At 49.7% G+C, this 25,047-nt stretch overlaps 8 protein-coding genes across 8 annotated transcripts; 6 read left to right on the top strand and 2 right to left on the bottom strand.

The window, feature by feature from the left end:
• Window positions 1-304: 304 nt before the first annotated feature.
• On the top strand, window positions 305-1,069 carry LTR84_001610 (uncharacterized protein; the record flags this gene model as incomplete). Its single annotated transcript, XM_064845233.1, has 1 exon — window positions 305-1,069. One exon carries the CDS (start codon window positions 305-307, stop codon window positions 1,067-1,069), a length of 765 nt encoding a protein of 254 aa, XP_064707491.1.
• Window positions 1,070-3,538: 2,469 nt separating this feature from the next.
• On the top strand, window positions 3,539-7,937 carry LTR84_001609 (uncharacterized protein; the record flags this gene model as incomplete). Its single annotated transcript, XM_064845232.1, has 3 exons — window positions 3,539-6,547; window positions 6,604-6,986; window positions 7,034-7,937. 3 exons carry the CDS (start codon window positions 3,539-3,541, stop codon window positions 7,935-7,937), a joined length of 4,296 nt encoding a protein of 1,431 aa, XP_064707490.1.
• A 1,461-nt stretch (window positions 7,938-9,398) lies between these two features.
• Window positions 9,399-10,081, top strand: LTR84_001608 (uncharacterized protein; the record flags this gene model as incomplete). Its single annotated transcript, XM_064845231.1, has 2 exons — window positions 9,399-9,989; window positions 10,049-10,081. 2 exons carry the CDS (start codon window positions 9,399-9,401, stop codon window positions 10,079-10,081), a joined length of 624 nt encoding a protein of 207 aa, XP_064707489.1.
• Window positions 10,082-11,082: 1,001 nt separating this feature from the next.
• LTR84_001607 (uncharacterized protein) lies at window positions 11,083-12,774 on the top strand (the record flags this gene model as incomplete). Its single annotated transcript, XM_064845230.1, has 1 exon — window positions 11,083-12,774. The coding sequence occupies one exon, from the start codon at window positions 11,083-11,085 to the stop codon at window positions 12,772-12,774; it is 1,692 nt and encodes a 563-aa protein (XP_064707488.1).
• Window position 12,775: 1 nt separating this feature from the next.
• On the bottom strand, window positions 12,776-15,319 carry LTR84_001606 (uncharacterized protein; the record flags this gene model as incomplete). Its single annotated transcript, XM_064845229.1, has 1 exon — window positions 12,776-15,319. One exon carries the CDS (start codon window positions 15,317-15,319, stop codon window positions 12,776-12,778), a length of 2,544 nt encoding a protein of 847 aa, XP_064707487.1.
• A 971-nt stretch (window positions 15,320-16,290) lies between these two features.
• LTR84_001605 (uncharacterized protein) lies at window positions 16,291-17,939 on the top strand (the record flags this gene model as incomplete). The annotated part of the gene is made up of 2 exons (XM_064845228.1): window positions 16,291-17,217; window positions 17,277-17,939. The coding sequence occupies 2 exons, from the start codon at window positions 16,291-16,293 to the stop codon at window positions 17,937-17,939; spliced, it is 1,590 nt and encodes a 529-aa protein (XP_064707486.1).
• Window positions 17,940-18,722: 783 nt separating this feature from the next.
• On the top strand, window positions 18,723-20,177 carry LTR84_001604 (uncharacterized protein; the record flags this gene model as incomplete). The annotated part of the gene is made up of 4 exons (XM_064845227.1): window positions 18,723-19,017; window positions 19,094-19,188; window positions 19,251-19,835; window positions 19,974-20,177. 4 exons carry the CDS (start codon window positions 18,723-18,725, stop codon window positions 20,175-20,177), a joined length of 1,179 nt encoding a protein of 392 aa, XP_064707485.1.
• A 1,434-nt stretch (window positions 20,178-21,611) lies between these two features.
• Window positions 21,612-22,366, bottom strand: LTR84_001603 (uncharacterized protein; the record flags this gene model as incomplete). The annotated part of the gene is made up of 2 exons (XM_064845226.1): window positions 21,612-22,118; window positions 22,232-22,366. 2 exons carry the CDS (start codon window positions 22,364-22,366, stop codon window positions 21,612-21,614), a joined length of 642 nt encoding a protein of 213 aa, XP_064707484.1.
• Window positions 22,367-25,047: the final 2,681 nt, after the last annotated feature.

Below are 25,047 nucleotides of genomic sequence, written 5' to 3'. Positions count from 1 at the left end.
TTGCATCATGAGCGGAATATGTTATAAAGAAAAATGATAGCGAAGAATCGATTGTTGTTTTCAAATCTTGCGTACTTACGATCGACGTAGAATTTGCCTAATTCTCGCGGTGAGGTCAACTTGAAAGATATCTGAAATAGTTGGCAATTCGGCGGAAGGTGCTTCTAAGGCTTGCAAGGCACATTCCGGAGTTGTGATCCAACAACTGCAATCGCAGCATACACGAGGGTTCCAATAGTACGGGTCATCCGAGAACACAGTCTGCTGACTTTGTCGAGCATTATCACATCCGTCTTTGATAATCATGTCAGACGAAGCGACCCGGCTCTATGGCCTGACCGCAGTCCCGGCGGATCAATCAGCACAGAAGGCTTCAACACCTAACCCCAAGCCAGTGGCGATAAGCGCGCTCAAGCCTCCTTCCACGGCACTGGCAGCGCGTGTTGACGAGTACGTCAGGTCGAAGCTTGATGCAGACACGTACCGGCACAGTTTGCGTGTGTATAGCTACGGCTGCGCCATCGCTCGTGAATGCTTCCCGGAGTTTGGATTAACGGCCGGGTCGGAGCTTGACGAGACGTGGTTTCTCACAGCCATGTTGCACGATATCGGAACCACTGCGGAGAATCTGACGAGCACGAGGCTGAGTTATGAGTTTTGGGCCGGGTATCACGCGCTAGCACTGCTGCAAGACCCGACGGTGACGGGTGGTAGCACGGGGGCGGTGGCACCTCGTGACCAGGCCGAGAGTGTGGCAGAAGCAATCATCAGGCATCAGGATGTTCAGGATAAAGGGCAGATTACCTTGGTCACGAGGTTGATTCACTGGGGAACCCTTCTGGATAACATTGGAGCTGGTGCTGAGTTGATACACACAGAGACCATTCAGAGTGTGGTCAAGGAATACCCCAGGCCGGGATGGAGTGGTTGTTTCCAAAGGACAGTGGAGAAGGAGAAGAGTGTGAAACCCTATGCTATGGTCAGTAGGATTGAAGGGTTTGAAGAGGCCATCAGAAAGAATGGCGACGGCAGTGCTGGGGGTCTGATGGCGAAATATGATGGCGAATGAAAGCATCAGTGATTTTATGTGCCCAATGTGTTGTATCACTGCGCAAGGAGGACTTCCGGTTTGTTCATATGGGGTTTTTCATCGCGAGAATTCCAAGGATCCAATTATGGTAATTTGTTTGTTTATTTCTTTCACACGTGCATTGGTATGATTTGAGGGATGAAGCCTTGGCCATTGATGTTTTGACAATTGTTTGTGGCTGCATCACTTTGGAGCCAGCCCAGTATCATTAATCGTCATTTATCGAGGTGGCAGATGGTATCCGTAATGATGATCATCTGATGTGGATCATCGGAGGGATGGGCAGTTCCACGGGATGAGTTGACCTTTGTTTCAGAGATTGATCCCGAGGGAGCGATCTCTTGGAAGGCCAAGGCTCAACTTCTTGAATTCATTCGAGAAGCTTGCAAGTCCTAACAAGCGGGCTAACAATTGGCTGATCTCTTTCGGACAGCGAGTAACACTTTGGGCCTAGACAATAAATGGCCAAGATACTTGTATAAGTTGGCATGGTTCATTGGCGGCGGTTGCAACCTTGTGCTGAGTCTTGTTCGTCAACGTTGGCTGCTTGTTTTGAATGCTTGATTTCAGACATGAGCACTGTTCTCTCACGAATATCACGAGGATCATATTGCCACTGAATCGTCATCATGGCCAGGTAAGATACTACGTGTATTGAGGCTGTGTCGTGATAATGACGATGTACACTGAAGTCACTAGAATGATCTGTGAATGGTATCTCTGGGGCAGGTTGTCCAGTGCCTCGTAGTACTGGTGTCCCAGATTCTCGATCTAGGTGTTTAGTGCGTGAACGGGGGCAGATTTCAGCTACCAAGATCCTCAAGGCTGAAGGAACAACAATCCAACCCAGAAGATAGCAGTCTACGGATAAAACTCGTGGGTAAGATTGTTGAATTTGCGATGGCTTGCGAAGTTGCGGGTTGGCGGATCTGGATGATTTAGAGCGTGGCAGTGCAAATACGCCCTGACCACGAAATGCATTTCAATTGGATCGCTACTAGGACAGGGTTGTTGTGGGAAGGCATGTAAACGAGAGCGGAGACATTGTTGTTTGAGAGCTTTTTTGTCAAATTGTGTCAGAAACTAGGATCCGTGATGTGTACAGGAGATGCAAGTTGGTCTGTAGACGCCGTTGCGAAATCGCAAATGATACCTTAGGTAAGGTATGATGATGAAATGAAATGGAAATGGCAACCGCGGCTTTCTCAGTCTAGGAATAGGTACCCAAGTACCTAGGGAGGGAACGTCTAGTACACTATCCTACCGAGTCTGGTTTAAAAACTTTCAAGGTATATCAGGTCAGGGTTGCCTTGATCTAGGCCCTCCAACCGCAACCAGACAATTGTAGAGGGATTTGATTAGGGCCTCCAGGCGTTCTCGTTGTCATTGTTGACCCTCCGAGCAGATTCTTCGTAATGGCCGAATCTCGCACCTAACGACCACTCTTTGAAGCCCGGAGGCTCGAGCCCTTAGGTAAAGCTTGGCACCCACTAAGGAATCTGACCCGGCCAAGTGTTGCTTGATGGTTACTGGGGCCGCCAAAGGAATTGACCGTCTTTGACACGCCCGCGAACCCGCATCATTAATTGTGTACAGATATTGAATCGGTGTTGGATGACGGATCCCATCCATCCGCCACGGAGAATGACTCTTCTCCTGGCCGATCATCAACAGACTGGCTTTGCATTTGCACTACTCCAGAATATCCACTTCCGACTGCGCTTGAATCCTCCACACCCTAGACATCACCACTTATTTTACTAGTCCTTGTACATAGTTAGTATCGCCTGCCTGCCTGCTACTACCACTCTGCCATGTTCCAAGTCCATCTCATACTCCCTCATCCTTTCATGGCCTCTCTGTTTGACGCCGGTTCCTTTCCTTTGTACACTGCACTCGGTCCTACTACTTTCGATTCTCCTGTTTTTACTTTAATTCAATTTTCGGCTTGAGGTCACTCATTCCCTGCCTCCGGGGAACTCCCTTCTTTCACCTGTACCCGGACCCTGAGTCGGTCGACCAGGCCTTGGTTGTCGTGTTCGCTACACGTCCGTTTGTCTGGATAGAATTCTTTAGGGTGGTCGAGGAGATTCTTATTCTTCTACAACGGACCGCGTCCTGGACTTGGGTGCCCGTTGGAAGGTAAGGTGATGTGTTTTGGTTGATGATCATGGATGATGCGGTCACCCATTCCCTCTTCTGTGCCCTGTCTTGCTCCGTTTGCCATGGGAGTATTACTTCTGACACTCCTCCTCACAGCCAACCCGAATCTATCTCAGTCAACATATCCTGGTCAACCTACTCTGAATGTCGGACGCCCATCCCACTCCAACCTTCGTCGCTCCTTTTCAGGACTCCTCTTGACCGACTTTTGACAGCGGAACGAGTCCAAGTGCGACAACATTCAAGAGAATAGATCCCTCACAGCTTTAGATACCTCACCTCATCATGTCGTCTCCGACCGAAGGGCAAGACCCTGGCTCCTCCGCGGCAGCGACCTCCCCTGGTCGCCAAAGAGCCCCAACCATCAGTATCGATGATTCGGCGGTTAATCCCCAGATTCATGAGCCTCCGAGTGCTACATCCGACAGACCAGCTCCACTTCCTCGAATCCAAACCGCTGGACTGGATTCACCTCCGTCATTATCCTCACCTCTCTCCATTTCACCTACAGATGCTCGAGGTTCACTCGACACTCGGGAATCGCGTCCGACGTCTCCACACAACGTCTCCTCGCCTCGAAGCCAATTCGTCGATGGCACGGCCACTCACAATTTCTTGTCGGTTCCTGGCTCAAGGGCTAGGGGTACATCCATTGAATCAGATCTTTCTCCAACCTCGGAGTTTGGAGGAGATACTCAGATTGCATCTACAGGCAATGATTCTCTTAGAAAGGCTTCATTCAACAACAACGACGATGTTATGAATGATGAAGACGCATTGCAGCCGGATCCAGGCACCGAGGAAGATTTCAAGGTGGAAAATAACAAATTCGCATTCAGCCCTGGTCAACTCAACAAAATGATTAACCCCAAAAATTTGGCCGCTTTTCATGCTCTGGGTGGTCTAGGCGGTCTCGAAAGTGGGCTGCGAACAAACCGGCATAGTGGTCTCAGTGTGGATGAAGTTGGCTTGGAAGGTGAAGTCAGCTTCCAAGAAGCTGTACAGGCCGGGGCAGACGCGAATGAGAAGTTCGGCACCGTAAAAAGAAGTCATACTTCAGGCTCGATGGCGGAAGCAACCAAAACCACCGACAATTCCTTCTCCGACCGAAAACGTATTTTCAAGGACAATCGCCTCCCAGAAAAGAAAGCCAAAACCTTCTGGCAGCTGGCCTGGATCGCCTACAATGACAAAGTTCTCATTTTATTGTCTGTTGCTGCTGTGGTCTCCTTGGCTTTAGGCATTTACCAGACGGTTAGACCGGCTCCCTCTGAAGAGCACGAGGCTAGGGTGGAATGGGTCGAGGGTGTTGCTATCATGGTTGCCATTTTCGTCGTCACATTTGTGGGTGCCTTGAATGACTACCAGAAGGAACGGCAGTTCATCAAGCTCAACCGCAAGAAAGAACAGCGCAATGTTAAGGTGATCAGATCTGGGAAATCCCAACAAATTTCAGTCTACGATATCTTGGTCGGCGATATCATGCATCTAGAGCCAGGTGATCTCATCCCAGTGGATGGCATATTCATCGAGGGTCATAATCTAAAATGTGATGAGTCCTCTGCCACCGGTGAATCCGACATCATTCGGAAAACAGCCGCAGATGATGTGTACCATGCTATTGAAAACCACCAAAATCTGAAGAAGCTGGATCCCTTTATTCTTTCAGGAGGCAAGGTCTCTGAAGGAGTAGGTACTTTCCTTGTTACTTCAGTTGGAGTCAATTCAAGCTATGGTAAGACCTTGATGTCTCTCCAGGACGAGGGTCAAACTACTCCGCTACAATCGAAACTCAACATCCTCGCTGAATATATCGCCAAGCTTGGTTTGGCAGCTGGTCTCCTCTTGTTCGTGGTACTCTTCATCAAGTTCCTCGTCGAGCTCAAGGATATTGAGGGCGGTTCCCAAGGCAAGGGGCAGCGATTTCTCCAGATCTTCATTGTGGCAGTAACCATTATTGTTGTCGCAGTACCAGAAGGTCTACCTCTGGCAGTGACCCTTGCGTTGGCTTTCGCAACAACCCGAATGCTCAAGGACAACAATCTAGTGCGTCTTCTGCGAGCTTGCGAGACTATGGGAAATGCTACCACAGTCTGCTCGGACAAGACGGGAACACTAACGCAAAATAAAATGACTGTTGTAGCAGGTACTCTCTCAACCGCCTCAAGATTTGGAGACCAGGAGGAACCCGTCGTCTCGACTGGTAATACCAACAGCGAGAAGCAACCGGCGGCTAATTTGGGCGATGTTTCCTCCGATGAATTTTTCGGTACCCTGGCCTCAGAGACCAAGTCGCTTCTCAAAGATTCGATTATTCTCAACTCGACTGCTTTCGAAGGCGAGGAAAATGGCGCGAGGGCCTTCATTGGCTCAAAAACTGAGACAGCTCTATTGCAATTCGTGGTCGATCATGTTGCCGTGGAATCGATCTCTGAAGAGCGCGCCAATTCCGAGATTGTTCAAATGGTGCCTTTTGACTCTGGTCGCAAGTGTATGGCAGTCATCATCAGACTACCAGATGGCAAATACCGTATGTTAGTCAAGGGCGCATCTGAGATACTGATATCAAAATGCACTCGGATTATGACTGATCCTACACAAGGAACCGTCGACACCCCTATCACTGCTGACCAGGTTGAAACTCTCAATGGCATTGTAAGCAATTACGCATCGCGGTCATTGAGAACGATTGCGCTGCTGTACCGGGATTTCTCAGAGTGGCCTCCGCGAGGAGCTGCTTCAACTGAGGACAAGAAACAAGCCGATTTTGACAAAATCTTCAAGGATATGATCTTCTTCGGCGTGGTTGGAATTCAAGATCCGCTACGCCCGGGTGTCAAGAAGGCAGTTCACGATTGCCAGGTTGCGGGCGTCTTTGTGCGTATGGTCACCGGAGACAACATCATGACCGCCAAAGCCATTGCAACCGAGTGCGGTATCTTCACCTCTGGAGGTATCGCGATGGAAGGCCCCGTCTTCCGGAAGCTAAGCAAGAAGCAGCTTACACAGGTCATCCCTCGACTTCAGGTGCTTGCTAGATCAAGTCCAGACGACAAGAAATTACTTGTCGGCCACCTCAAGAAGCTAGGAGAGACGGTTGCTGTGACTGGTGACGGTACCAACGATGCACCTGCTCTTAAAACTGCCGATGTTGGTTTCTCCATGGGTATTGCTGGTACCGAAGTGGCAAAAGAAGCATCTGCTATCATTCTGATGGACGACAACTTCGCCTCGATCGTGAAGGCTATCTCTTGGGGTAGAACTGTGAATGACGCCGTCAAGAAATTCTTACAGGTATGTATTTCTTACTGCCTGTAAATTGTGCTGCCGTGTGCTAACATATAATCTAGTTCCAAATCACGGTCAACATTACCGCGGTTTTCCTGACCTTTATCTCCGCTGTTGCTAATGATGACGAAGCATCCGTTCTTACGGCAGTCCAACTTCTATGGGTCAATCTGATTATGGATACTTTTGCAGCCCTGGCTTTGGCGACGGATCCTCCCACTGCCTCAATATTGAAACGTCGTCCTGAGCCAAAGTCGGCACCCTTGATCACCATAACCATGTGGAAAATGATCATTGGGCAATCGATCTATCAGCTCGTTGTAACCCTCATACTCTACTTTGCGGGTGCCAGAATCCTTTCGTACGATACCCCTGGTGAGCATGACAGACTCCAGAGCACCATCTTTAATACGTTTGTGTGGATGCAAATCTTCAATCAATACAAGTAAGTCTCCATCCAGAACCTTTGAAATGAATACTGATCTCGGTTAGTTCTCGACGATTGGACAACAACTTCAATATTTTTGAGGGTATTTTGAAGAATTGGTGGTTCATTGGCATTCAATTCATCATTGTGGGAGGACAAGCTCTGATCATGTTCATCGGGGGTGAAGCATTCTCGATTCATCGCATCAATGGCGCTCAGTGGGGATATTCCATCGTACTGGGAGCGCTGTCCATGCCCATAGCCGTGATTATCAGATTGATTCCGGATGAGCTCTTTGCACGACTGATACCGAGTATACCTCGACGAAAGAAGTCTGGCCCATCGCTATTCCTGGAAGATGATGAAGATCGGGTTCAACAATGGAACCCCGCGATTGACGAAATACGGGAAGAGCTCACGTTTCTCAAGAAGATTCGTGGAGGCCGTATGGCGGAGCTCGCATACAAGTTGCAACATCCTCGAGATACTTTCATCCCACGATCGCGCAGTCCTTCGCGTTCTCGTTCAGATACTCAACTCCCACAGACTCCTGAAGGTGATCATGCGGCATCAGATACGTTGACGGCATCCCCGTCTAGCCCAGAGAAGGCGAAGAGAAGAAACAGATCTGGTTCCACTTCGGTGTTTGGACCGGCCGCTGCAATGGCAGGCATAGTCGCTGGCAGCATAGGTGGAGGTTGGTCGCCAATTGAGAGACGACCCGAAGAGCAGGAAACGATCCGGTTTACACGGTCTCGTTCACACTCGGGAGTTGACGGCACGGCAGGCATGGAAATACACCCTGCGACCCCTGCCACGGATCCCGTTTTCGCCCAAAATATGCCCAAGGCTGGGGTGCCGCCGAGTCAGGATCCAGCTTTGGCACCACACTTTGAGCATGCACCTCCTCACAGCCCATCGGTGAGGTCAAAAGGATCTCATTCACGGCAGCCATCATCCGTTGTTTGAAGGTTTCATGAAATATTGAAGCCGTCAGCTACTTGAAATCAAGGGTGTGATACACTCTAATCATTTGCAAATATCTCTCCCGCCACGTCTTCGCATGAGGGACCAGACACGCACAATTTGACGCATATCAACCACTTGGGCTGAGCCATCACGGCAAGTGCCCCATTAGGGTTATGCTAGCGAGCAATCCACGGATACGCTTCAGGACTTCTATTCGTGCCTCAAGTCAAAGCAATCAAGCTTTTGGCAGCTGATACAAGGCTGGGCAGCAAGGCACGAACCCTTTTGATTCTCAAGACGAGTGGGTGGGGGTTGAGATGATGGCTGAGGCAGTGGATACTCGAGAGGATGTTCAGAGTTTTCAGATGGTCGTCACGATACAATAGCCTGGAGTTTGGTGCATAGCATAAGGCAACAAGAATGGATGCCTGTGGGTTGGTTCAGAATTTGCAGCGGTGTACACAGCCCGGAAAGGACAAGAATAGTCCATCCGGGGTCCTTTAATAGGGGTCCAAATATCCGTATCATAATTTAGCCCATCGAAAAGGCAGGCCAATACTTTTGTTGTGTTGGCTGAATTGGGATAAGAAGTCATCACTCTATGAAAGGCACTTGCACATTCTTCAGGGGTCCATGATACCGCAGGCTATGTACCTAGGTCTCGTAATCATAAATACTGCCTGATGCAAGAGGCAAAGTGCTTGTTATCAATTTTGTAAAATTGTACGGGAAGGTGGCCGGTGCATCGTGAGGCTGAGCCGAGGTACTTTTCATGCAGGAGAGCTGGGCACGTCGTATCCCGTATTCCTGCAAAACCCCTGCTGTTAATCAGTGCGCGATCCGCAATTTTCTCCTTATCGGTAGAAAAGCCCAGCATACCTCACATAACCAGATCGAACCCTTTCGCCTTTGAGGTTAGCCCGAGGGCCTTCCGAACGGCTACATCATACTCGTCCCTGTAACCTTTCTCCATCCACTCTCTGTCCCTTTCATCAGCGCACTCGCTCCGATGCGGCAAGGTCAGTCATGGCTTCAAGTTCAGGTCGCTCAACAATAAATCTTCTTTTGCTCGCCTCTCGCAATCCTACTTCCTCTTGGACTACTCCTCTACTTGCTCGCACTCCCTCTCATAGTCTCCTTGCTCTCGCACCCTTTCGTCAACAGCCATATTCTTCCATCACTCGGTTCTCCCGTTTGCAATTCTCCCCACCTCGGTCGTTCAAGACCACCACACCCTTTTCCCACAGTGCTTACTCTACAGGTATGTTCCCAACCCATGCCCTAGCTGTCAGAACATCTTGAGGCAGCAGCTAACTTCTTAACGGCACAGTCGTTGTCCACAACCAAGGCCGAGCACGTGGCCGACGCATAGTCAGTTTCTTCATCGTCAGCACCGTTTCCTTTGCCATTGGAACCTACGTTGCTCTTATCTACGCGCCTCCCCTCCTCACACCGTTAATCATGGGTTCCATGCCCACCGATGTCGAGACCTTGTCTATGTACGAGGCACCAGACGAGTTTTCCCGAGAGATCGACCAACACATCCGAGAGAGCGCTCTCGCACGGTCATTACGGGAGAATCCTGAGTTTATCGAGTCAAGACCACATCTAAAGATCCCCGCCGAGGTGCGGCAGCACAACCTAACGGCAGGGACGTTGGCTGGGCCAGGCATGATCGCGGTGCCGCCCTACTATTTCAACGAGCGCGACGGTAAATCCATGGTTCAGATCTTCTATGTTGGACCCGATTGCTCTGGACATCCCGGGATCGTGCATGGAGGGTTTCTGGCGACCATGCTGGACGAGGGACTGGCTAGATGCGCATTCCCGGCCATGCCCAACAAAGTAGGCGTCACCGCCAACCTACAGATCAACTACCTCAAGCCTACGATGGCTGGTCAGTATCTCGTCCTTAGAGCCAAAACCACGAAGGTGGATGGCCGCAAGGCCTGGGCCGAGGGTTGGATTGAGAGCCTTGAAGTCGCTGAAGGTGAGGAGCCTCAGAAACTAGTGGAGGCGACGGCTCTCTTTGTAGAGCCAAAGCACGCGAAGGTAGGCCAAGCATTTCAAAAGGTTGCTGAGACAGCTTAACTAATGCCGTCTCTCTTCAGGTTCTCAAGTCTCTCTACAGAGTCGCGACATGATAGGGATAGACGGTCCCCATTGTATTTTAGCGTTGCATGACAGGTGTCAACTATACACAACTTCCGGGGTGCTGTGCTGTTTATGTGGTAGAAGACCTTGGGTACAAATTATTGGGATCCCCTGGAGGTGGGAAAGATCGAACGAGTTTGTGCGGATATAGACATCTCGACCTAAACCGTGTTGGACTCTCTGTATATGCCAGAAGTTGACCTGGAATGGTTTAGAAAACATAAATACTGCTGAAAAATTATTAGAATACCTGGTCCTGGCCTTAGCTGATAGTTAATAAAGCGAGGCTGTAGTCGGATAATCCTTAGCCGCTTGGCAACACAGAGCTCCTCCTCCTCCTCCCCCTCCTCTCAGTCGTTCTTGCCGTAGATCCACCACATAAAATACATTCGAGAAGTCCTTCGTATTCTCATCAACTGAAGAGTCAAAGGATTGCGAGTCTAAGTGAACAACGTTACTGACTGCGAACCATGATGTTGGTCAAGTACTAGGTTCCTCAATGCACTCTCACCATGCAACTATCCAAGTGCCTGTGAACTTTCCGGCATTGATTCAGGTCCCCCTGCAGGCCATGTGTGATCTACATGGATGAGCTCGATACTCCAGTTGATGCACGTCTTTCTGCAGACAGTGCTGGAAGCAGTGGCCATTTTGGTGATCAGGCACAACCTAAGGTCCGGGAGCAGATCCGCCACGCATGCGATGGTTGTCGTATCAGGAAAGTCCGTTGTCTCCCAGCACCAAAGTCGGGGGAACATCTACCTCAAAATGGATTAGGCCTGCTGGCACCTGACTCAGTTGGGTGGGCTCTCGATGTAGAGAGTACGACCAGCTCACGCCCGAAATGCATGAGATGTTCAAAACTTGGCCTCGACTGCTCTTTCAATCTTCCCGTGCAGCGAAGGGGACCAAAGACTTCAGGGAGAAAGTGCGTCCGAGTCCTGCTAAAAATCGCATCTACCAACTGACATATGGCAGAATTGTTGAAAACATGGCGTCGCAGATGCAGAAATCGCTGTCGAGCACCTCTGGCTTAGCGTCTCCCCAGGAGTCTGTCTTCTCGCAAACCACGCCCCAAGATCCCGCGTCCGCTGAAGGGACTTCCGACATTTTTCCGCGTCCTCCTGGACTGGCTTTTCACGGGCACCCGGATTCTGTGGACGACCCTCACATTCAGGGTCAAAGCGAAGGTGGTCACAGCTCGACCATGATAGCTCAATCACCTATTGCTCATGTACCACAGCGAGCAGCGTCGATTCAACAGGATCCTTGCGGTGATCCAGTGTTTCCTAATGCACTCCTTGGCGTCATCATCGATGACTTTTTCACTTATGTTTATCCAATTGTACCCATGGTGCACCGGCCGACGTTCCTTAAGAACTTTCGGGAGAATAGGCACACCCATGATGCCAATTTCTTCGCCCTCGTATGGGCAATGTGTGCTGCGACTATTGCACATCACTCAGAGAAGCTGATGACATATCAGAGCGCATCGACCCCTCTTCTGATCCAGACCCGGTTGGAGGTTGTCCAGTACTGTCATGTTCGATCGATACAACTGAGAGGTCCTCAATACTTTGATGAAGTCAGTCAAGCCAAATGGGCTACTGCCTACTTTTATTACACAGCATTCTACCAAGTTGGAGATATTAATAAATCTCGGATGTTGGAAATGGAAACAGTCCTCTTTGCACGTCTTCTGGAACTCCATCGCATTTCAGCCTATGCGGGTCTCAATTGTATCGAAACTCAATTACGAAAGAAAGCCTTTGCTGTCATGATGCACGCCTACGTGCATTACGAATTACAAAACATCCGAAAGGAGAAAATTGCCTTTATTGACTGCAGTACTCTTCACGAAATCGACCTGGAAGAGCTACTCCCGATGCCACAGGATGATGAAGACATCACAGAGACGGAATATGGTTTTCATGACATCGCGCAACCGAGTCTGGCTGCAGGATTGAGACTACGTGCCGAGTTGTTCTTAATTGCAGTGACCGAAATAACCTCCAAGAGTCGTCGTGGGTCCAAGAAGGTACACTGCCGCTGCACTCGTCTCATCGATCCTATGTCATACAACCTACATTTGCGCTCGAGATTGTACGAGCTTAAATACAGACTTGATAGTGCGCCTTGGTATTTGCGTCAGTGGGCCCCAAGGGATCTCGGCACAGGTGTTACTCCTGACAAAGAGTTTCAGATTGGCTTGCTTCGTGCTGACATACATACAACGCATCTTTGGCTCCAGACTTCCATCCTCGAGCATCTTGACTATCTCACACCTACGCTTAGCTCTTCAAGTCCCGGTTTCTCAAGCTCTCCACAAGAGATCCTTCAGCTTACATCCAGTTCTCCGTGGGAACAAAGAGAGGAAATCTGTCGCCAAATGCTTCAAGTTTTGTGTTCGACTCCACATTTATGCCTTGATATTCTCGGCATCTATTTGATTTACAAGATCAGGGATGTCGCCAGCCCTCTTTTCTCTTACTTGGAGAGCAATGGAGAAGCTTCCCCACCTCCTGGGTTCTATGGTCGCGCTAAACAGTACCTCCAGGAGTTCAGCGACAAACTCCAACAATTGGATAGGTCAGGCAAGCCCAATTTTGAAAGCTTGCAAACATGGGTGGATACGGATAAAAATAACTCAATAAATGGCCGCCCAAACACGCTCATATCTTAATTCACAATCCATTCCACCATTGAGTCTTGGAAACCTCAAGTTCTGTTTCCAAAAACGGACCTTGAGAACTTGATCCGACCAAGACTTTATATGTGCCCTTCTCTGAGCACCAACTGTTCCTCGCCTCATCCCAGAAGCTCGTTGCGCGGAGCACATCAATAGGAATAGCCACTTCTCGAGCCTGCTTGGCCTCCAGGTAGATCTTGTTGAAGCCTCTCAGTTCTTTGGTGGCGCGTTGAATTCCACTCGCTGTATCAGAAGCTTTAGGCGGGCTTATGTAGGCTTGTACGACCTCTGCACCTGCAACAGACCCGGTGTTTGTCACATTCACCTTGCAGACCTTTTCTGTTCCATGATCCACGATCGACAGGGACTCGATTTTGAAGTCCGTATAGCTGAGACCGTGACCGAAAGGAAATAGTGGCTCGATGCCAACTTTGTCGTACCATCTATAACCGACATAGATGTCTTCTCCGTACAGGGTTCGGCCACCTTCAGAACGGTAATTCAAGAATGCAGGATTGTCGCTGACACGTTTTGGGATTGTCAAAGGTAGCTTTGCGGAAGGGTTGACAGTACCATAAATCACGTCAGCAAGCCCATTTCCTGTCTCATTGCCTCCGAACCATGCATGAAGGACAGATTTAGCTTTATTGATCCAAGGCATTCCTACGGGCGTGCCGCTTTGAATGACAACAACACTGTTCGGGTTGGCATCAAGGACATGAGATATCAGGTCATCGGTACCAGGAGGGAGATCCATATTCTCTCGATCATACCCCTCAGATTCCCATTCTCCAGTCAAGCCTGCAAAGATGACGACTTGCTCGGCTTGTTTTGCGAGTTTGGCGGCATCAGCAATCGCTTGCTCTCGAGACAAGCTAACTGCAGAGCCTATGCGTACACCACCTTGACCAAAGTCGACAAGTCCGCCTTGTTTCAGCTGTGATGTCTCGGCGCAGCCCCACTGTACAAGCAGTTTATAGTGGTGACCTTGCTCAAGACGGACGGTACCCTTCTCTTCAACAGTACCGGAACCCAGGAACGCCGACCCTGGTTTCTGATTCTCCATGTTCGACACCACCAACTGTTCATTAATGAACAGTCGCCCTGTGCCATGCACGGATAGGCCGAAATCATAATCTGCGGACTCATCTGGAGTAAAGATACCCTGGATGTCTGCATACCAAGTCTTGTTTAGTTTGGGGTTTGCAAAGTCGATAAACCACATATTGGCATCGGTAAGATGTCGCTCCTCGATCAGGGTCCGATGGCTTGATCCATGTGGCTCATTGAAGACTTTGAGAGAAAATCCAACTTTACCATCTTCAGTCCGTAAACTTGATCCAACCTCAGGAAGGAGCTTATGCGCGAATGCTCCTTGCGTGAACAAAACATCGGATGTTGATTGTGAGACAATGCCATCAAAGGGTGTGACTGCCGCATATGGTCTCAGCGATGCACTTCCCCCTCCACAGTATGTTGCAATCTTTGCATTAGGTCCGATAACAAGTATTGGCTTCTCCTTCTTTAGGGGTAGGTTATTGTCCTCATTCTTTAGCAGAACAATGGCTTCAGCTGCTGCTTGACGCATCAACGCCCGGTCTGATGGCCGGTTTAGCTCAGTTTCGGGCGCATCCTCTGGTATTGCAGCAGCGCGAGTTTTGTTGATCAAGTTCAGAACGTTGCGCACGCGGTTGTCGAGCTCCGTCTCCTTGACCTTGTTGGATGAGACTGCGTGGGTCAGAGCTGCCCCTCGAAACCTGGTAGATCCGGGCATTTCAAGATCGAGTCCAGCCTCAATTGCTTCGGTGGTGCTGTAGGTACCAAACCAATCGCTCATGACCAGACCATCCCAAGCCCACTCCTTCCGAAGAATATCCTCGAGAAGACGCTTATTTTCGGACGCATGCGTGCCATTGACCTTGTTGTATGCTGACATAACGGCACCAGGTTGTGCCAGCTTGATGGCAGTTTGAAAAGGGGCCAGGTAGATCTCGCGCAAGGCGCGTTCCGTGACAATGGCATTAACCGCCATTCTCTCGTGCTCTTGATCATTGCAGACAAAATGCTTCAAAGTTGGAACGATATCCTTGTCTTGAACACCTTTGCAATAATTACCAGCAATCACCCCTGAGAGAAATGGGTCTTCGGAGTATGATTCAAAACCTCGTCCTCCAAGTGGCGATCTCTGAATATTAATGGTTGGCCCTAACAAAACGTGTGCACCTTTGGCTTTGGCTTCATCACCGAGAAGGCGACCGAGCTGACGTGCGAGAGACTCATCGAAAGTTGCTCCGATTGCAGTCCCGCAAGGAAGACATGCTGAGGGTGTTCCATCGAAGAACCGTGTGCCTCTGACACCGTTCGGTCCGTCAGAAAGCCTGATTGATGGTATGGATAACCTCGGAATTGGGTTCGTATGCCAGAAATCTTTGCCTGCTGTGAGGGCAACCTTTTCGGTAAGTGTTAACTGTGAGAGCAAGGACTCTACATCCAGCTTTCCTTGTGGCTGGTCGAGCTCGTAGTTACCAGCGTCCCCCATTGCGAGCGCTTCTTCGATCATAAACTTGAGGAACACGCTGTATCTTGTTGTCCGAGAAGAGGGGTCAAAGTCAATCCCCACAACCTCAATGTTCAGAATTGAAAAATATATTGTCTGGGCGGACTTCTGGCTGACTATTATACCTCCAGATGAACTCTGAAAAGATGTTGAGTGTCTGACTAACTGTTGGTCACGGAGTGGATTTGGATATTCAGCACAATTACGTTGTCACCGTACGTTAAACCGTTGCATGATCGATATACGGCTATTGATCATCGCTTGCGATTCCGCTCCGGAGTAACCCCCGGAATGCATCATTTGTCCGCGTCTGGGGCAATGAGCCAGAGCTGTGGGGACTATTTCTCCGCACTCATCCTATCAAACCACTCCCGAGCCAAGTCCGCTCCGTTTTTCTGAACCTTGAATACAACTTTGAACTACTATAAATTCTCCGCACAAGATACTCCACCAAGCAATTCACCGCGCTTTACTAACTTAATGGCATGGTCGACAGGCGAAATTCTCCATCGAGCCGCTTCGTGACCTGGGGCCACCGAGACGTGCCCGACTTTCTCCATCCTCCACAGTTCTGCCCAGGAAATTCCAGGTTCGCTTCTAGAACTTATACCACCCCAGTGGGGCGGAGACGGGTCTCACGCGATCGAGGGCATGGTACAGCATGCACTAACGGTAGTTCATCAATTTCCGAGCAAGGCTTTTCTATCACGAGAGCGTATAGTTCGAAAGTCAGTTGTCGGTTGTCGCTCCCATTGTCAATTGCCGATGCAAGTTCGCTATATCGTGAAACCTACTCGGTTTGCATTTTATAAAAGGATGGGTTGATCCCGTTCCAAAACGCGGCCTCTTTGCTTTAACAACTCCTTCGATATCGACATCGACAACGATATTGACACCGACACCGACACCGACATCGACTCTGATATTTAAACTTCGAAGGGACAACCTCAACTATGGGTGCCACAATTACTGCTTCCAATAATGCTGTTGGTCAGGAACTGGCCTCAGTTCTCCCTCAGGACAACAAACACTGGTACCAACGAGCCCATCTGATCAAACTTAGTTTGATAGTTCTATCTCTCTGCCAATTCTCCTCAACCAACGGATATGATGGCTCCATCATGAATGGTTTACAATCACTACCTTCGTGGCAAGAGTTCATGAAGTCCCCAACTGGAGCATGGCTCGGTTTCATCAATGCCATCTACTGGCTTGGTATGATGGTCTGCTCGCCAATGGCTTCAGTGATCAGCAACAAGTACGGGCGTAAAACCAACGTCTGGGTCGGATATCTCTGTCTCGTCATCGGAGTCGCTCTACAAACCGCGGCACCAAATGACATCACATTCTTGTTGGCGAGATTGTTCCTTGGAGCCTGTTCAGCCTTCTTCTCAAACTCTGTTCCTCTTCTGATCAACGAGATCGCATATCCCACCCACCGAGGTATTGTCAGTGCTGTTTTCAACACTGGCTGGTATTGCGGTTCTATCATCGCCGCTTTGGTCACCTTTGGAACTCGCAACTACTCAAGCTCATGGGGATGGAGGCTCCCATCACTGTTCCAAATCCTTCTACCAATCGTTGCACTCCCTGGCTTCATCCTCTGCCCCGAGTCTCCTCGGTGGCTTGTCGCTCAAGGTCGCGTCGAAGAAGCGCGTGCTATCATCTGTGCCCACCATGCCGGTGGTGACGAAAGCGCTCCCCTTCTCAACTACGAAATGCTCGAGATTGAGACCGCGATCAACGCCGAGAAGCTCGCTAAGCATTCCTCCAGCTACGCCGACATGAGCAAGACCAAGGGCAATCGCTGGAGGCTCGCTATCTCGATCTCTTTGGCTATCTTTTCTCAATGGTCAGGGAATGGTGTGGTCAGTTATTACGTAAGCAATTTCCAATGCCTGTATCCAAGATTTTCCTGAACTAATATGACTTTCTGCAGTTAGCCATTGTTCTGACCACTGTCGGCATTACTGGCGCCACAGACCAGCTTCTTATCAATCTTGGTCTACAAATCTGGAACCTCATCTTCGCTGTTGGGGCGGCTTTCAGTGTCGACAAGCTTGGACGTCGCGCGCTCTTCCTCGCCTCGGCAAGCACCATGTTGGTCAGCTACATCATAGTGACTGGTCTTTCGGGGTCTTTTGCTCAGACTGGCCATGCTGCAACCGGCGTCGCTGTAGTGCCATTCCTCTTCGTCTTTTTTGCCGGCTACGATATTGCCCTTACTCCCCTCCTTGTATCTTACACCTGCGAGATCTGGCCTTATACACTTAGAACCAAGGGTCTTACGGTGACCTGGGTGACTGCAATTTCCGCCATTTTTTTCAATACCTTCGTCAATCCTATCGCACTTGAAGCCATCGGATGGAAATACTACTTCGTTTTCATCATAGTACTGATCGCTATGGGCATTACCACGTACTTCTTTTATCCCGAAACTCGTGGCTACAGCTTGGAGCAAATGGCTTTCATTTTCGATGGCGAAGATGCCGCAGTTATGGAGCCAGAGAAGACCAAGGAGCGGGCAGCGAGTGTTGCACACTCGGTTGAAGTGGAGGGTGGAGCTAAGACCAACACCGTTACTTATGAGGAGAAGGTGTGAGAGTGAGAATAATTCACGCTCCCAGCAGAAGCGTTCTGCAGTGAAGGACATCCACAGACCTGTCAAGTGTGTTGAAATTGCAAATATGAGAATTGGGGCTAGATAATCGCCTTCCCTGCTCAAATAGACTTCTGGCAACTTGGACATTATCTAGCGAGCCAAACGACGAAATACAACATATACATATCTTTCATTAAACCTTGATTTATTGGCCCAAACGTCTTGGAGATACATGAACTCATACCTGCTTTTTGCCTAACAGGAATTGCTTGAAGAATATTTGCAATTCATGTACAGACCCGAAAAGGTCGTTTAGTACTGTGGTTGACTACATTTAAGGTGTTCACGACCTTATATCATGTCGATGAAGGAGAAATTGTCACCAAAGTATTACTGTAGAGCAAAGATGCGTGAGTAGGCCTAAGAACTTAAGAACGTCCTTGACACGAGACTGCTCCCCAAGGCTCGATACCCCTTAGTTGGAAGGGTGATCTTTCACCCGGAAGGTCGTTAGGGCGGCACAAAGCCCACCCTTAATTGGAAGGTATGTCTTGGCGTACGCAGCTTCTCAGCGGCAACAGCGACTTCAGTTGGGGGACAAATGCTCCCAGGGCTGCGATAGATTAGGTGCTACTAGGTAGATACCATATCCCTCACAGTCCACCACCTACACCACTTGTTTACGACCATCGCAGGCCACTATAGCCCTCCCTCGAACCTGAAGGTGCTATGAGTTGGACCTGACCTTTGCAACCTCCATCTCCCAGCTCTGCCCTCCCCAAGATGTCCACCAAGTATCTCGCCGTTTCCGTCCCCTCATCCGTCACAACCTCCGGGCATAAAGAAGATGCCATTTCGGCACTCCAGAAAGCCGTCAACCCCTCCAACGGCGACGTGCTGAATCTCAACATTCCTGAATTCAAGATTGGCACACTCGATGCCCTGCTGCAGCAGTCGGATGAGCTGGCCAAGCTCGAGGGCCTGTGCAACGCAGTCGTCAGTAAAGTCGGAGATACCTTGAAGAATATCCTCGATGGGGATGAGGATAAGATTGCTTCGCATAAGAATGTTAATGATAGTATGTTATGAGACTTGGTCTGGAGGATCTGTGTTCCTGGGTTTCATGGGCTAATCATCTATCCTCTGCGTGGTAGAACCTCTCGACCAGTATCTGCGAACGTTCTCTTGGAATAAGGTCAAGTACCGGGCGGATAGACCGCTGGCAGAGCTGATTGACCTGCTACAACGGGTACGTTTGCATTTGATCATTCAACTTGTCGGTCTAAGAGGTCAGATCTAATCAAGCCGCAGGAAGCAAATTCCATTGACAACGATGTCCGTTCCAAGTACAACCAGTACAACTCACTACGCACCAACCTGCAGACCCTCCAGCGGAAACAAACAGGCAATCTATCCACTAAATCCCTCATCTCTGTCGTACCTCCAAGTATACTCGTCTCGGACTCCGAGCACCTGGAAACCCACCTGATCGCCGTCCCCAACAATAATGTCAAGGACTTCATGCGCAGCTACGAAACCCTCGCCACCTTCGTCGTTCCCCGGTCGGCGACCTTCGTCGCTAGTGACGACGAGTTCTCCTTATATGCTGTCACGACGTTCAAGAAGCACAGTACCGAATTCATCCACAAGATCCGTGAGAAGAAATGGGTTCCTCGTGACTATAAGTTCAAGGAGGGTGGCAGGGAACAGGAGGCGCAGGAGGTCAAGAAGACCGAGGCGGAGGAGAAGCGCGTTTGGGGCGAGACGCTGCGTCTAGGCCGGACTGGCTGGAGTGAGGGTGTTATGTGCCTGGTTCATGTCCTCGTGTTGAGGGTGTTTGTTGAGACGGTTCTGCGGTACGGTCTCCCGCTGGATTATGTTAGTGTTTTGGTTAAGGTATGTTTTCCTGTCGATATTGGTTCGGCTTTACTCCTCTCATTCCTCTCCCCTTGTTCTCTATCTTTGCGTCCACATAGCGCAAAACCGATTAACATGATTGACCATGACTAACACAATTCGCTCCCGTCACAACAGACCGACACGAAACGCGAGAAGAAGGCCCTCCAAGGCCTGGACAGCGAATTCTCATATCTTGCGGGCAACGCATTCGGACGGGACAAGAAAGGTCGCCCGAAGAAGGACGAGGGCATGAATTCCTCCGACGTTGCTGCTGCAGCCGCTGGTGGAGAACAGGGCGATTACTCGGCCTATGTCCTGTATCAGATCGCCGTGGATTGATTTGTTCAAGCCGTAGATGGGGAATGTTCTGGGTTCGAAGTCCGTAATGGGTGTGTATGTGTGGTTCTGTCGACGAATCCATAGGACCTGGGATCGGTGTTCAAGACCATGCATGCACGTATATGGCAAGCTAGAATTGAGGTATAGAAGCTCGATCTTAGGGCGGAAGCCATGCTTTGGAGCTTAGAGACCTTACGACGTAACAAATACAAGACAGATGCCGTCCACTGAAATCACCTTTTCTTTCTATCCCAAGTCACCGGATTGACTAGTGATTTACTGAAGCGCTGATGCTGATTTAACGTCTGTATATCAGTGAGACTCGCTATTGATTTCCTAGTAATCACGACTCCACATTAAATCAGTCCGCCTCCAGACGTATCTAAGCTGGACCAAGGCCATCGTCGCCAACGTCTGGTACGTTGAATAGCAAGCGATCTACCATGGTGACTTGGTTGTGACTTCTGCGCGCTTTGACAAGTAAAAGACGGCGAAGCACACTCTGAAAAGTACGGCGCACGTCCAAAAATCGGGGTTGATCCAAAATACCAAAAAAGGGGGTGCGTGACTATGCAACACCGCGCAACAAGGTCGATTTGAACCCAGGACCAAAACCCCCTGCAAAAAAGAATGTGGTGACTGTTTAACAGTTCTCACCCCCGCAGGGGCCGATTTCAGGGACATCATTGCTCGTCTGAGCTCACACCTTACTGGGGGAGTACACCTGCTGATGAAGATCGATCGCACTCCGAGAACCCCGCCAGCCAACCACGCCCATCAAGCCCCCTAACTTAGCAGGTCTTTTCGGATGATACTTTCGACAGGCTCTTGATGTGAGGTGGAATCCGGGCGTCGAAAGATATATCCCTTTGAGTTGAATTGTGTGGGTATTTAGGTTGGAGGACCGCACTGGGCAGTCGCCTGGTGGTTGCCTACCTCAGCTGCCACGCGGTACGCGCTGTTCTGGACTAGATGCCTATGCTAACTCGGAGGGGATTGGGTTGGATTGAGGTTTTTTCTGCGTTGTCTCTGTTCTTCTTGATCAGGCTGGCTTGAAGTGCAATTTGCTAGCTGGGAGACGTGTTAAGAGGTGGGTGGGTTGGTCTAGACTACCTACCTGGATAGGTATTCTGGGGTGTCGCCTGCTGCTGAACCGACACGAACAGCATTAGGTGATGACCGAGTAGTTGCGTCTGCACTCTATACGCCTCTGTGAAGGAGAGCCCTGAGGCTGATCGTGACTCACGCTGTCGTGGCTCGCTGATATTTCCAGACTGAAATGTAATGGTCTTTCTTCTTAGGATTTCGTGGACTTATCTCAAACTCCGTCGTTGATAAATTCTTCAGCAAGCCCGTGGCTTTCTCGATCTTCTTGTCCACGCCTATTGCGCTTGAGAAGAGTTGGGCTATTGCCTGCTTGCTCTGTATCTCGTTTCAAGACTGAGGTTGCGACTTTGTCTGTTGCTGGCCATCGTAAAGACCAGAGTAGTATCCAGCCCAGTAATAGGCCATTTTCAGATTTTCGAGGGTCTGATCTTGAGGTGTCATTGAGGCCCCGCCTGCTGTACCTGATTGTGCTGCAGCAGGTCCATTGGGAGCGTGGGGCAGCTGCGGGCCGATAATGGTATTCTGTGGTAGTGTCGCTGTTTTTGAGGCCAGTTGAGAGCGATTCCCGGTGTGAGTCGCGTCAAGACCCTGTTGGACTTCAGCCGTGTCATCCAGTTCACCTTCTTCGACTTCTCCTTCTTCGGCGACGTTGTTGGAGGTAGAAGGAGGAGTCCTGCCAGCCATTAAGGCAGCGTAATCCTCCTCTGCCGTCCCATTCGCATCTCTCCACTCACAGGCATCCATGCCGACGTCTGGGTCGTCGAAATCGCCCGTCTCGGCTCTACGGAGAACTTCTTCTACATCTTCGCCTTTCGCGTGGATACTGTGGTAGTACTGCATGAGGAAAAGATCAGCATATCACCTTTTGAGGAATGGAGATGAAGAGGGCATAACCAAATCCCGATTCCTGGAGAGAGGATAAATCCTCTCGATAATGGGGGCCGCACCTCGTATTCTTGAAGTGCATCATTCCACGATCTAATCAGGGCTGAGTCGTCCCAAATTTCCTCTTGGGTTAATGATGCTGAGCCTCCACCACCGGCGTTTATTTTGTTCTGTTTTTGGCGCTTATTCTTCCCCATCGTCGGTCGCCGCCTTTCAAAACACCTGGCGCCAGGTAGTCAAGTGGATGGATTTTCGACAATCCAGCTGATTGAATACCCTGGTCCGGTGTGTAGCATGAGACTATGAGATTATATTGGTCTCAGAAATAATGGTATCGATTGAGCAGTTGTGAAACTGAGACAATACTTTCTTTCACGTCTGAGAGGATGAAATTCGATATGCCACTGTTTGGGAAATCTGCTCGCCATCCAACCCGTTTGGGGACGAGGGTGATGCCGCCCTGTGCTGGCCACGGGCGCGCACGTGTCAGGGTCAGTCGGGTGAGCGATCACCCGTATCTCCCCGGTCGTGGAGGCCGCAACGCCGTGCGCCTTGGCGCTTTGAGGACGCTGGCGGACCCTGCAATTACGTGCTGAGGATGATGTAGCTGAGGATGATGTAGGTCAGGGCCACTACGGCCTACCGCTGGTCCAATCAACCTAGAGGAACAGTTCAGAGGCAGTGTCGCGGATTTGACGCTTTGAGACTGGTGCTGGTAGGGCCACTGTACGTTCAAGTTGAAACGGCACCCGCTAAAGTGCCCGGAGGGCGGAAGATATATTGACAAACACGCAAGAAATCGTCGGGAAGGACGGTCTAACGTTATAGTGCGGTCTGGTGTGAGCAAAAGAGGGCTGCGAGTAACATGGAAGCATTGAGGTATCATTTCACGAAGTTTTCTAGGATTCTTATAGCATCGTTCCTTTACTTAACTTATTCCTAGTTATTAAGATGATATTTTGCATGATGATACCTAGAGATAAAAATCATAGGATATTATTACTATATGTTATATAATGGACCGTCACTCTAGAGACCCATTCTGGGTTAGACCAGTAGATCTTTTTATAGAAATTCCGGGTTAGTTTCGAGGATGGGGATTTTCTGGTGGTGCACGATTAAATCCGAATTAGCAACGAACGACAGCTACTGGCTTACTTGCAATAGCTACGAAATAGGAAGGCTCTAAACTCTGAAGTATGTATGTACAGTTGAGTTGTGATACGATATAGTATGATTCTAGTTCGCCACGGCAAAACCGAGACGTTAACGGTCACGAATCCTCGATGCCTCTAGCTCTGTCAAGTAGAAAGAGTCACTACGGCATAGCGGAATGCCTGGAACCTGAGCTAGTAACTTATAAGCACTATGCAAGACTCCCCAATGGAGATTGTCACATCAATTTACAAATGCCGCTCAAAGAGTGGAGAGATCGTCCATGGTCTTCCAATGGTGAAATTCGGACTTTCCGTCGTAGAGCAGCTTGCTGCTTTCACTTGATTACAAGTTCTCGCGAAATAGCTTGCGGAGCAAATGTCTTAGGACCACGTTGCCGTCCTCCTGATTAAATGAATTGCGGAAGACCTTGCCTGTTTGTTGAGTGTAGACTCGCAACTCTGCAAGAGAGCGAAAGGTCCGAACTGGCTTCTCGTTGTTATCACGCTGCCGCCCCCAATCGATCAGATCCACAATATTGACGTGTCTCTTTCGTACAGCCTGTGTTGTTTATCAGTAATATTTCTGATCTGGAGCGGTAGGGTCATACTGCTTCGCATCGCTCACATGTTTGTGGTGGAGGCTCGATAGCAATAGCACGACATAGGGCATGCCACGCAGTTATGTCATTCTCCGCCCCATACCACTTGCGTAACTCGCCCTCTAGTGCATTCTGGTATCTATCCCAGGCATCGACTGATGCCTCGTCACTCCGCCGCCACCCTTTGTGTCTCTTTAGTTTAGCATAAGAAGTGGCCGGTGGGAGAGAACGGTCATAATCAAAGGATGGGAAAGAGTGGAAGAACACATCTAAAGGGGTTTCTGGATCACTCTGGTGTTTGGGAGAGTCGCGCAAGTGTTGGTCCAAGGCCTCCTTGATGCTGAAGGATCGGTTGCAGTCCTCGCACTGGTGTGTTATAGCGTGCGCAGGTGAGTCTCGCAGGTGGTGTTCCAAGGCCTCCTCGTTGCTGAAAGATCGGTCGCAGTCCTCGCACTGGTAAGCTACAGCGTGCTTAGGCGAATTCCTCAGGTGGTGTTCTAGGGCCTCTTCGCTGCTGAAGTGTCGGTTACAGTCCTCGCACTGGTATGTTGCAGCGTGAGCAGGCGAGTCCCGCAGGTGTTGTTTCAGAGCCTTTTGGCTACCGAAGAATCGATCGCAGGGAATGCATGATGAATTCATATTTAGATTGTATTTTATGCTTGTGGCAACTTGAAAAGCTTCTCACGAACATCAAAGCAAAGGTCCACAATCTGCCTATAAGCTGTGAATAGGCTGCTTAACCTCCTCATGCGTTCAGCGAATAGTCGATTGGCATGTCAGCCACGTCATGTAACAACAATGCTTTACTGTTGTCCAATGAGTTTATGACACGACGCCTGTCTCTAGCTATCGGGATTGATTTCTTTATGAATATCTAACAGGTCTGCTTTGGATTTTGCCTCGGATTTCTTGCATGGTTAGCCAGCTGGACTGGCTGGCCGGCGACGGAGAGTATAGGTGTTGCGACTCGATTTACCGTGATTTTTGATGCGTTAGATAACACTTATTGCCTTCACCTTCCTTTTACTCTATTCCTCTTTATTCTCTTTCTTGCTGGTACCTTTGGAGTTAGTCAATAGGGGTCAATTGTGGACTGATCCTTTCAGTGTTCTGGCTGGCAAC

The sequence above is a fragment of the Exophiala bonariae genome, assembly GCF_035927105.1.
Source record: "Exophiala bonariae strain CCFEE 5792 chromosome Unknown scaffold_10, whole genome shotgun sequence".
In the NCBI taxonomy this organism is placed as follows: Eukaryota; Fungi; Ascomycota; class Eurotiomycetes; order Chaetothyriales; family Herpotrichiellaceae; genus Exophiala; species Exophiala bonariae.
Note: the sequence above shows the minus strand (reverse complement) of the source record. Positions and strands in the feature narration are given on the sequence as shown.